Consider the following 12,129-nt stretch of genomic DNA (forward strand, 5'->3'; position numbering starts at 1 on the left):
GCAAAGACCAGATACAACTGGACTCGCCTGCCTATGAACATTATGTACAGTACTGTGCAAAAGCCTTAGGCAGCCAAAAAAAAATTATGCTTAAATAACTGTCATGTTGGTGTGATCCTATGCTGTTACGCCTGGCAAAGTGTGTCAGCTTAGCCATTTCAAAACCTCTGCTAAAATCACCCTATTATTTCCAGCAACCATACAATACACCTGTGTATTTTTTGACCTGACCACTAGCCCACCTCATATCATCTATTCAATATCTCGTTCACTTTTTTTTAACTAACTAATTAATTAATTAAGAAAGCTGGCAGTGTGTAGTTGGCCAAAGTTGGCCACGCTGCACAGGACACCCAGAGCTAAAACGAAACAGCGAAACACATTAGCAATATGTAAATGTTTGTTGTTGGTGTTTCTTTATTTTGTTTATTAATTATTACACTTAGGAAGTTATTTATTCATGTTCGTTCTTGCACAGCCTTCAAATACGATTTAATTCCCATTTGCAATTCCCACTTATTCTTCCGTCACGCAAAAACGAAATCATTAAAGTACCGGTTTGTTCTGCCCTTAAAACAGTTCCTGGTACGTCCCACATGCAGCGACTGTGATAGGGAACAGCCCCCTGACGTGGTTAAAGGCCAAAATGGCGTTGCTTAGATGTGCTCTGCGATCAGGAAAGGTATGTCGAGATGTAAAAGTACACTAAATGTATGGTGTGTTATTTTTAAAGTATTTGGTCTCTGCATAAACTAAAAGACATTCTTTCAGAATGCAGTTGGTGCTATCTTACGGAGAGAGTTCCACAAGACATCGGCTGCCTCACTACAAGTAAGATAAGATAAGATGATTGTATTGTGATGATCATGTTTTAATTTCTGAAGCAATGAGACAAGCAGTGAGACTCAAACTTTTGCAGCACGCTTTGGATCGAAGTTATATTGTCTGTCCGTCACTGCAGATACTTCGTCAACCAATTTCTCCTTAAAAAAAACAAAACAACCAAATAACATCTTGTCTAGTTCACACCCTAACAACTCGAGTGTCCGGTCCAACCTGACTTTTAAAATGATAAAGATTCTAGTGTGTTGCAACAGGCTTCTTCAACAGTCTTACTGTCGTTGGCGATAAGTCATAAAAACTGCTCATGCAAACTGAATAAGGCGTTCAGTATTTTCTATGTAAGTTAATGCAGTATAACCAGCTTTTAAGACTGTAACTAATGCAACTGCAAGTTATCTGAGCCACTGTGTACACTTCAGTTTGGATGGTATTGCATTTTCCATTAAGAAGCCTTACATTTCTTCCCTTTGGTGTAGATGACAGTGCGAGATGCCCTAAACCAAGCCATGGACGAGGAGCTGGAACGAGATGAGCGAGTATTCCTCCTTGGTGAGGAGGTTGCTCAGTATGATGGGGCGTACAAAGTAAGTCTGGTTAACTCACTGTGCATTAAATACAAGGGTTGTCAACTCTTTCCATGCTCACACAAGAAATCTTATGGCAAATATATATTATTCCATTATAAACCTAAAATTAGCTACATCAAAAGCATTGGGGTAGTTTGCAAACCCTGCAGACTATTTACAAGGTAATAAAACTGCTACATACATTAAATGTGTGTGCAAACTTCATTCCAGTCGGCTGATTAAAGTTGGCACCGCTGCATTGGTGCTTGATGGGCGTTTAATTTTCATCAGGTTAGCAGGGGTCTGTGGAAGAAATATGGAGACAAGCGCATCATTGACACTCCTATCACTGAGGTGAGGGAAGCATTTTAAAAGAGATTTAATATGTTTATGAACTTCATATTCATCAAATCTGCAACTACGTATTTAATTGAATTTCTTCTACAGATGGGATTTGCAGGGATTGCTGTGGGTGCAGCTATGGTAAGGAAAATCACTGTTGCATAAATCAAATTTCAAAAGATGTTTTATCTTGGGAACAGCGTGTAATAATTTGTGAACTCCACCATAATAGTGGCCAGGTCTTTCCATAGATTTTTAAAACGCAAGAGTAGCTCGAGCAGAATCCTTCTCTGTCAGAAATGTCTGGTTATCATTTTCTGTACACTATTCTTGTATTTTAGGCTGGTCTGAGGCCCATCTGTGAATTCATGACCTTTAACTTCTCTATGCAAGCCATCGACCAAGTCATCAACTCTGCGGCCAAGACGTACTACATGTCCGCAGGACTGCAGCCCGTGCCAGTCGTGTTCCGGGGGCCCAATGGGGCCTCGGCGGGGGTGGCGGCCCAGCACTCGCAGTGCTTTGCGGCCTGGTATGGACACTGCCCTGGCCTCAAAGTCATCAGTCCGTGGAACTCGGAGGACGCTAAAGGGCTTCTGAAGTCGGCTATCCGTGATGACAATCCCGGTGAGGTCATACCTATATTACTCAGAAAATATGTCTAATGCATGAATATACGCTTACGCACACCCCTCCAAGCACACACAGGAATTTGTTTGTATATCTGTTTTCATTATTCTTTATTTTTGTTTCTGTTTATGTATTTATCCATTTTTGCATATTTTCAGGTGCTGTTGACTTTCCTTTCTCCTTTACAGGTGCAACAATTGGCACCTTATTATGCGCTACCTACTTTACTCCTGTCTTTCTTAGCTTATCTCTCTCACTTTCTCCTCCTTTTTTTCCCTCTTTTTTTTCCCTTCATCTGTCACTCCTCTTCGTTCAGCTCAGCCACTGCTTCCAATGTGCTAAAAATAAAATAAATAAATAGAATTTATTATGAAATTGATCAACATGAGGGGCCTCTGCAGAGTTTATAGATCTCCTCGTGGTTAAGCAAACCTGCTGTCTGGCACAGCAGTGCATTCAGACCATGATTCTGCTGGCTAAAGCTGCCGGACAAGACAAAAAAAAGAGAAAATATGTTTACCCTAAATTATTAGATGATGTTCACAATTTTAAGTATTGTATTTTGTGTTATGTGACCAGGTATGTGTATCTTGTCTGTCATCTAGTGGTATTCCTGGAGAATGAGTTGATGTATGGTGTCCCGTTTGAGATGCCAGAAGAGGCACAATCGAAGGATTTCATCATTCCCATTGGAAAAGCAAAAGTGGAGAGAGCAGGTTAGAGTAAAACTTGGATCCCAATCTGTTCCTTTAGCACAATATTTTAAAACGAATAGATATTCATTGCTCTCAAAGGGAGCTAGATAAGCCAGCATGATAGTTCCCCACCCCCCAAAGAAATGAATGAAGAACAAGATTACGTATAGTTAAGGTTGGGAAGTATAAGTGCGGTAGAAACATAAACATGGAGGGTGCATAATTTAGTGCGGGTGGAAGAATAAAGTGTTCTCCAGCCTGGTTGAAGTCAGACGAACGAATTGCAGTAGGTACGAAGAAGGCCTTCAAGCACTGAGTTCTTCTCAGGTAGATGCTGTTCGACTATACTACCTCTTGCTTGAGAGGACAGGCCTCATAATTCATACCAGAGTACAATTTTGACACCATTCTACCATCTACCACTGCTTCTAATGTTTACAGACCAGAGCTAGCTTTTCTCAAAAACCTTTCTTCACCTTCTTCAACCTCAAAAAGATTTCTTCACCTTGATTCTCATGCTTGCATTCCCCCAGGTGATCACATTACACTGGTATCACATTCCCGATATGTGGGGCACTGTCTGGAGGCGGCAGCCATCTTGGCAAAAGAAGGTATTGAATGTGAGGTGAGAGGTGCTTTCTAATGGTGCATCGAGGCCTTTGTGAGAGATGCATAAAACAACAACAACAACAAAAAGAATCCCAAAAGCCAAGCCTTTCAGAAAATGCCACATTTTATTAGGCTACATACAGATGTATCCAAAAGTTTGGGCCCTCCTGGCCAAATTACATATTTAGTTCATTATGTAAGTGAAAAGTAGCAAACACTTTAAAAAAAACTACATATTTGCAAATGTTAATGCAGAGTTACTTTTTATTTCTTGAATGTCAAAATATAGGCACAAAGAAAATAGTAATTGTCGCATGTGCAAAAGTTTGGACACCAACTTGTCCAGTGATGCTGATTTATCTATTTATTTATTTATTTTAGGTAGGTCCCTGACCCATTAGGCCTTAATTGCCATTAGGAGTTGTCATGTGTTGACAAGTGCAGAGCTTAATAACACAATATGCATTATTATATAGATCACAAATTGATTCTTTTCCCCAGTAGAAGGGGTACAATGATTTCGTTCCATCACCTTTTGAAATTATTTTGAGCATTAATGTAAATTAAAATTGCTAACCATTTAATCTCAGTTCCAGCTATTTAAAACTATGAAAAAAATCAAGGGACCTGCATTATCTTTTCCTTTTTATGCAAAATTTTCTAATTGTTTTATTTTGGGAGGCTGCATGGTGGTTAGCACTGTTGCCTCACACCTCTGGGACCCGGGTTCAAGTCTCCGCCTGGGTTACATGTGTGCGGAGTTTGCATGTTCTCCCCATGTCAAACCCAGTAGGATAAGCGGTTTGGAAAATGGATGGATGGATGGATGGATGTTTTATTTTGGAAATTCCACTAATAAAAGATCTTTGGGAAAAGTTCTGCATTAAAACTGACAGCTTTTTCAAACTGGTTTCTCGGGATTATAGTAGTGATTTTCCAGTAAGGAAGATTCCTGCCCGATAACGATGGCTGATTATTTCGAAAGCTGACACCGATACCTTTGAATTTGCCAAAATTCAAAAATAAATAAATTACATTCCAAAAATTTGAAGAAGTATTTATTTTTGGTAAGAAAACACCAACTGTCATACAACAGTTCCAGAGCACTATATTTTATAACTGTATACATCTTATATATTTCTAAGATTTACAACATAGAAGGGCTGATCATCGAGTATGATAAACTCCATAATTTCTTCTGATTTTGCACTTTCTGTAATGAATTTTCTTTTGCTATCAAATGCTTGCATTACTGATGGCAGTACCGTATGATTTATTTTTTAGAAACTCTTCATACTCTTCACTGTCTCACCTGAAGTTGAGCAATTAAATTTGAAATGTTTTAGATCCTCCTCCTGAATTTGTAGCAGAGCAATGTTTGCAAAATGCATTTCTAACATTGTTTTCGCTGACATTACAATAATCCCACTCTGCAAACAGTTTTCTAACTGGTTAGTCACGGGTGTGCAAAGCAGTACGGCTCACTATTTTAAAGGCAGTTATTGGGGGTAAATACCAGCTAATGTTTAAGCATCGTGAATGGCTGTTTGTTGCTATATCAGCCAATACCGATCATTGGCTTATACAATATGCATGTCTTGTTCATAGGCTAGACCACTGTATAGACTAACAGAGAGGTCCATAAGCTCAATTAGAAATGATTTTCTTTAGCTAGATTAGGAAAAACATGCATGGAATTCTCCACCAATGTATTCATTAAGGATGGTTTCCATTTATATTGCACCATGAAAACTCATGAGCCTTTATTGGGAGATAATACTGGGGGGGTCAGTTCATATTCCAGGCCTATGGATCTGCTGGTTTTTCATGTCCAACTCAAAAATTTGTTTAGGATTATGCTGCCAGATTAGCTACTTCCATATTCAATTGGTGTTGTCCTCTCTCCCCCCATCTCAGGTAATTAACCTTCGTACCATTCGGCCTATGGATGTGGAAACTATAGAGACAAGTGTATTGAAAACAAACCACCTGGTGACAGTGGAGGGCGGATGGCCACAGTTTGGTGTTGGAGCAGAGATCTGTGCCTTGATCATGGAGGGTAAAACTGCATATTTTTCCTAAAAGAAATATTCTGTCACATGAATTAGCTTGGGTAGATATCTTCAATAAAAATGAAATTTTAAATTTGAACAGAAAGAAATGGTACTGCATCCATATGTCTGGTTTTAGCAGCACAAGATCCTTTTATGAAGCCAGAGTTTGAAAGTTTCAAAGATTTAATTCTATTAATTACTTTACTGTATTGAGTGATCAGTTTCATCCAGCCGTGTACCTTACCTGACAACACTTCTGCCTACAAAGCAGATGTTGGCTGTTGTGAAAGCCCTTTGAAACTTTTAATGTCAACTAGACATCCAGCCCTTGCGAGAGACATGCTGAGCTGGTTTTTCCCTCAGCTTTGGCTATTAATTGTTATTTAAATAATTATTTGGATAGAAAGTCACTTCATCAAGGGTAACCAACTGTAATTAATTTTCAATACGGTAAGACCGCAGCTCTTATGTGCTTCTCAGTCCATACTGTAGATGCACAAGAGGCTGTTTAGAGAATGTTGACTGGTTAGTGGCAAAATTCACGGAGTAGTACTTCAGGTTCTCAAGCAGTGGCTCCTTAGGATGGTGTCAAAAATTTAGTTTCAACAGTTGTGTATAGAGTTTTAATAGTGTTAAGATGATGATACACAAGGCAACTTGACAGATCTTCAACATCTGATGTAATCTTTGTTGAAAAATGTCTAAATCTAATTCAGAGAACTCTTTTGCTAGATCTAAGTAAAACTTTTTCAGCCTTAGTCTGTTTTTTTTTAAGAATAGAGAGGCTGCATTTATGACTTGTAATAATCTTTATTTATATCTTGTGCCTCTTTACTTTCAGGGCCGGCTTTCAATTATTTGGATGCACCGGCTGTGCGTGTGACTGGTGTGGACATCCCCATGCCTTACGCAAAGATTTTGGAGGACAACAGTGTACCTCAGATCAAAGACATCATTTTTTCTGTGAAAAAGACACTGAATGTCTAGTTGGTTATCAAGTTCCTCGCCCTGCCTCCCCTCCCTCTGGTATAATCATAGGCTCTTTATCATCATGACAATGAAACTACATTAATGCTCCATTTGCTAAATGCATGAAACATTTTTTTTTTCCATCTCAGTATAAGACCAGTGTACAGAAAGCTCTGATCTTGCATGCTTCCTCTTCCTCAGCGCTTATTTATAATGCAGAGTTAAACGCACAATTTCCATTTGCTAAGTGCTTTTGTCCAAAGTGACTTGTTGTTTAAGAGCACAGAGTGTATCAGAATAAAATAAGAGGTTATAAATCCACAAACGGGGACAATGTAAATACAACCTATTAGATGTTGACTTGCTTCCTACACTTTATGGAGAGGTAATCGTAAAATAAGGTATGTAGGTGCATATTTAGACATTTGTATTGCTAAATAATATACAGTTATACAAATTAGTCAGTATGAATGACCACAGATTGCAAACAGGTAGTTTAACTGTTAAGTAAATGGGTAGCCATTGGGAAAATGCTGCACTCGAAAAAGTAGTATTTATTGCGTAGGGGCCTTGTGCTTTTATTGTGCAGTATCAGCAGGCTTTACACATTCACTGATGAATGTAACATGCTAATGGATGGGAATATTTTCACCGTTTTTGTCCTGTTACCTTCAATATCTCTTGCTGAAACTTTGTCTGTGTATTTTTGGAAAAAATAAGGTTCATTTTTTAGCATATATGTGCTCATTTGTGTGTTTAAAATCTTTGGCAAGTGACATATGTCAAAATGAGGAAATTACTAGACAGATGTGTACTGGCCTTGCTTTAATTGCCAACTGTTTTTAATTAATATGGATGCTTGGGCCTCAACAAAAGGCTTTCGATATATTACAGCCGCAGGAAAACTACAACCGGAAGTACCTTTCTGGTGCAACACCGAAGAACTCGGTCAGTCTGCATCCCGCCACATAGTCGTTCCACTTGCCCCGTAAATAGTGTAACTCCGGGTTAGTAGTTTGTTGTCCTCATACTGCTATGACCCGAGAGGCGGGCGGAGTTCTTTATTCAGCCTTTCGGCCGACTTGCTGATCGCTGAATGTATCCAAACCCCATAGACTTGAATGGTCCGACTGCCATGCCATATGGACCAAAGTGCAGTATTGTTTCCAAAGGGTGACTAATGCAGCTGCATAATCCGGCTGAGAAGGTAAGTGTGTAAACTATGATTAAGCTCTTTTTCGTCATTGCTCGGGTACTTATATATGCACTCGGTTGCCGAGAGCTATAGCTTGCTTTGTATCCTCGGTAGGTAGGTTAGCTACTAAGTTAATTCTGGTAAATATACACACTATGGCTGCATCATCCGGCTGGCCAGTTACACTGATGCATTGCATTGTCTCTAAAGTCTGAAAGCCGCTGCTGCGCGTTTGCGGTTTTAAAATCGAGGCATGCAAACGTGGTTAATCCTGTTTTATGTAACGTATTACCAATAGAGTGTAACTGCAATCAGTTGACTGGGAAAGCCAATATTTGTCGCAGTAATAGCAAAGCCAACTAGAGGTCAGAGTACCCAGAAATGTCACATAATTTTTGCAGTTCATCATTCTCCTTAAACTGACCAGCAGTTTATAACCAGATTGTCAGAAATGTATCTCAAATATCTGAAACATTAAAAAGCCACATCATTTGGATTGAGTTTATTTGAAGTGAAGTTTTCGATTTCAGATCGCTGCTCCTGAAATATTACTGTTTCACTGTTTCGTCAATTGCAGCTCCCGTTTGTCGAATTAGGTGATCAGTCTCTTAGCAGTTAATATTTTTGTATTGAAAGAAAGGTCTTTAACCTCGCTGAGTTGGCAGTACACATCTGTCGGCATTACGAGTGCGGGTGACCTCTGTTGTGTCTTTGATAATATTATTATAGAACTACGAAAAATTTATATGTTCTTCATATTATTTATTTTATTTATATTATAAATTATATTTATATTCTTAAAGTAATTATGCAATTAATACGTAATTTTTATGTGTCAAAATATGCTTGTTTAACTACAAAGTATGTAAGGAAGGCTTATATATGTGATACTTTTTAGTGGCTGAATTTATTCTTCTGTTTATGCAAGTGATATTCTCAGCTGTGAACAGGCCTTCCCCAACCTGTGACGGCCCAGTGAAGCCAGCAGTGATGCATATGGATAATGGAGACTGGGGATGCATGGTTAGTGCAAGAGGGGAGGCTCGCACGTACTGGAAAGCATTATCGTAATCTCTTTTGATTGTCTGTGAACTCGTTTTACTTCTTTAATGTATATGTGATATACATTATTTGATTTTACTGTGTATATTCTGAGCATTTTCAATATTTAAACCATGGAAAGGTCCTTATGCTTTCAGTCCACAAAAATACTGGTTCTGTTTTCAGTTTCATCATAACTTTTCAGTGATAATGGTAGTTATCCTGTGATGAATAATATTACCCTAGCATGAATAGGCACCAAACTTAGTTGTCTGGTGGTCATAAAACATAAAGTACCTTCTCAGGAAAGTATGTATTGGGTCTTTATGCTTGCATTCTTATTGCTTGTTTAGTTCATAGCTTATAAACCACCCCCAGCCCATTTGTGTATATAGTGTTTACATCTTGTACTAATTTTGGTAACATTTGGAACCACAAATATTTCATTCCTGTCCTTTTTGATATTCTGGCACTTCTGAGATCCAGAATGAAAATAATTAGTTGATCCATTTGTGTTTCTTACTTCTACTTACTCTGGTCGGGGTTGTAGAAGGCCTGGAGCCTTTCCCAGGCAGCACAGGGCAGAGATGCACCCTGGGCAGGGTGCCAGTCCATCACAGGGTGCACATTTACTCACACAATGGGGAAAATTGGAAGTGCCAGTTAACTTAACTGCATGTATTTGGATTGTGGGAGTAAACAGACAAAACCCGCACAGCACAAGGAAAATGGCCGGCCTCTACATAGAACAGAGGCTGGATTCACTCCCCCCCATCCGTAGAGGTGTGAGCCAAGCCACTGAGTCTCCCCATGGAGTTTTTCCGTATTCCAGTTCCAGAGTTTACTGACAGCTGGAGTTCAGCTCTGTAATGGTTAAGGTGTTTATATGGCCTTCTTTCCTTTTACAGATGACTGATCCAGTTACTCTGAACGTTGGTGGTCACCTGTACACCACCTCACTGTCCACTCTGCAGCGGTACCCCGACTCAATGCTGGGGGCCATGTTCCGCGGAGATTTCCCTTCTGCCCGAGATGCCCACGGCAACTACTTCATTGACCGTGACGGACCTCTCTTTCGCTACGTCCTGAACTTTCTGCGTACGTCTGAGCTCACTCTCCCAGTGGACTTCAAAGAGACGGACCTCCTTCGCAAAGAGGCTGATTTCTACCAGATTGAGCCTCTCATCCAGTGTCTAAATGATCCCAAACCCCTTCACCCACTGGACACATTTGAGCAGGTAGTGGAGCTGTCCAGTACACGTAAACTGTCAAAGTACTCCAACCCAGTAGCAGTCATCATTACCCAGCTGACCATTACCACCAAAGTACATTCCCTTCTGGAGGGTATTGCCAACAACTTCACCAAGTGGAATAAGCATATGATGGACACCAGGGACTGCCAAGTGTCTTTCACTTTCGGACCATGTGACTACCACCAGGAAATATCTCTTAGAGTCCATCTCATGGACTTCATTACTAAGCAAGGTTTTGTCATACGGAATACTAGGGTGCATCACATGAGTGAGCGGGCCAATGAGAATACAGTGGAACATCACTGGACATTCTGCAGACTTGCCCGCAAGGTTGAGGATTAAAGGACTAGGCTGACAATAAAATAGTACAAATGTCTGTTCTACTCTATTTACTGACTTTGTTAAAAATGCAATACGGTTTTACATTCGGTACGACGACACACATGGAAACCATTTTAGAAATCATCATACAAGTTCTTGTTTTTTTTTTTTTTTTTTTTTAAGACCCCACGAACACTTCAGTAGAACTTAAATGTTACAGTAAATGTTAAGTACTGAAATGGAATTAACAGCAATAACTTTTGTATGGTTATCGAAAAACTTTTTAAAATAAAGCGGTTTTCCGTTCAGTATGGCTTTTATAGGCTTTTTTTTAAGTCTAAATTTTGATTGTGGTAATGTTTTGTATTAAATGTATTAGTACTTGTGGCCTTGCCATATACTGTGTTATTGTGATAAGTCAATTTAAAAAATGACCGTGGTAAGGAATATAACAGATATATTCCGGTACGAAGTCAGAAGTGTTTTCCTCGGAATCACCTTTTGTGCTATATTTGTTAGAATATGAGTTATGATATGCAGAATTACCTTGAAGTATGTAGGAATTGCAATTTAGTTCTAGTCAGGATTGTAAAAGTGACTTTTCATCGATGGCAGTGGCTGTAACTTTCTGTCCCCTGTATAGTGCAACAAGAAACTGTCACATTCTTATGAACTGATTGCTCCCATATGTTCATAATTTCTTATTTAGAAAGGTACCAATAAAGGAACATTTTATATATAAATATAGTTGAATTTGCAATTGGATTGTGCAAAATCACATGGCTGGATCTAAAAATAAACGTGTAGATCAATGCAGACTTATTGGTTCTCGTATTATGAACAGTATCAAAAGTAACACCTGGAATATAAAGGCTATTTTGCCTATGAAACAGTATTTTATAGGTATCTTAAGCTATAGTAAGTGGCACGTGTCTCGTGAAATCTGCGATTTGTCTGTGTTAAGTATGTCAATAAAAAACATTTTATGGGTATATAATCGAAGATACTGATGTAATATTTCATATTTGCAAAAATAGATAAATTGTGTGATGTGACTATGTTTAACAGAACTCAGAATTATCAAAGTATATTTTAATATTCACAGTTTTTTTTCACTGAATATGAACATACTAGTTTGCATATTTAATGCAGTATCAATAAAAAAAATTGATGGGCAAAATCTACTTTTTATACTGTGAATTATTGCAGCAAATAACTAGTTACATGACAAAGTTGTAGTTACTATGAATGCTAATAGACATTCAGTTTGGAACGTCACACAATATATTGACAATGAGCATACACTATATGGAACAATATATTAGGACACCTTGGCATTACAGCCACAGGAACTTCTATGACATTGCATTCAAAATCTATAAGCATCCATATGGAGCTGGTCCCCCCTTTTCAGCTATAACAGCTGCCACTCTTCTGGGGAGGCTTCCCGCGAGATTGTGGCGTGTGTCTGTGGGAATTTTTGCCCATTCATCCAGAAGAGCATTTGTGAGGTCATGCACTTATGCTGGACGTGAAGGCCTGACTCACCATCTCTGTTCTATTTCATTCTAAAGGTATTTGATGGGGTTGAGGTCAGTGTGGAATTTTTCA

General features: G+C 38.9%; 2 protein-coding genes across 4 annotated transcripts; both read left to right on the forward strand.

The window, feature by feature from the left end:
* The first annotated feature begins 526 nt into the window (after positions 1 to 526).
* Positions 527 to 7,445, forward strand: LOC125744652 (pyruvate dehydrogenase E1 component subunit beta, mitochondrial). The gene is made up of 10 exons (XM_049016692.1): positions 527 to 682; positions 772 to 831; positions 1,320 to 1,427; positions 1,701 to 1,763; positions 1,857 to 1,892; positions 2,093 to 2,378; positions 2,987 to 3,097; positions 3,610 to 3,701; positions 5,603 to 5,744; positions 6,581 to 7,445. Exons 1-10 carry the CDS (start codon positions 647 to 649, stop codon positions 6,724 to 6,726), a joined length of 1,080 nt encoding a protein of 359 aa, XP_048872649.1. The 5' UTR covers positions 527 to 646; the 3' UTR covers positions 6,727 to 7,445.
* Positions 7,446 to 7,566: 121 nt separating this feature from the next.
* On the forward strand, positions 7,567 to 11,698 carry LOC125744653 (BTB/POZ domain-containing protein KCTD6). Of its 3 annotated transcripts, none has more exons than XM_049016694.1 (3): positions 7,567 to 7,915; positions 8,832 to 8,926; positions 9,853 to 11,698. In XM_049016694.1, the coding sequence occupies exons 2-3, from the start codon at positions 8,894 to 8,896 to the stop codon at positions 10,537 to 10,539; spliced, it is 720 nt and encodes a 239-aa protein (XP_048872651.1). In that variant the 5' UTR covers positions 7,567 to 7,915; positions 8,832 to 8,893; the 3' UTR covers positions 10,540 to 11,698. The 3 variants fall into 3 exon arrangements, with proteins under 3 accessions (XP_048872651.1, XP_048872652.1, XP_048872650.1); XM_049016695.1 differs by having other exon boundaries at positions 8,844 to 8,926; XM_049016693.1 differs by having other exon boundaries at positions 7,567 to 8,926.
* The last annotated feature ends 431 nt before the right edge of the window (positions 11,699 to 12,129 follow it).

Source organism: Brienomyrus brachyistius, chromosome 6 (genome assembly GCF_023856365.1).
Source record: "Brienomyrus brachyistius isolate T26 chromosome 6, BBRACH_0.4, whole genome shotgun sequence".
In the NCBI taxonomy this organism is placed as follows: Eukaryota; Metazoa; Chordata; class Actinopteri; order Osteoglossiformes; family Mormyridae; genus Brienomyrus; species Brienomyrus brachyistius.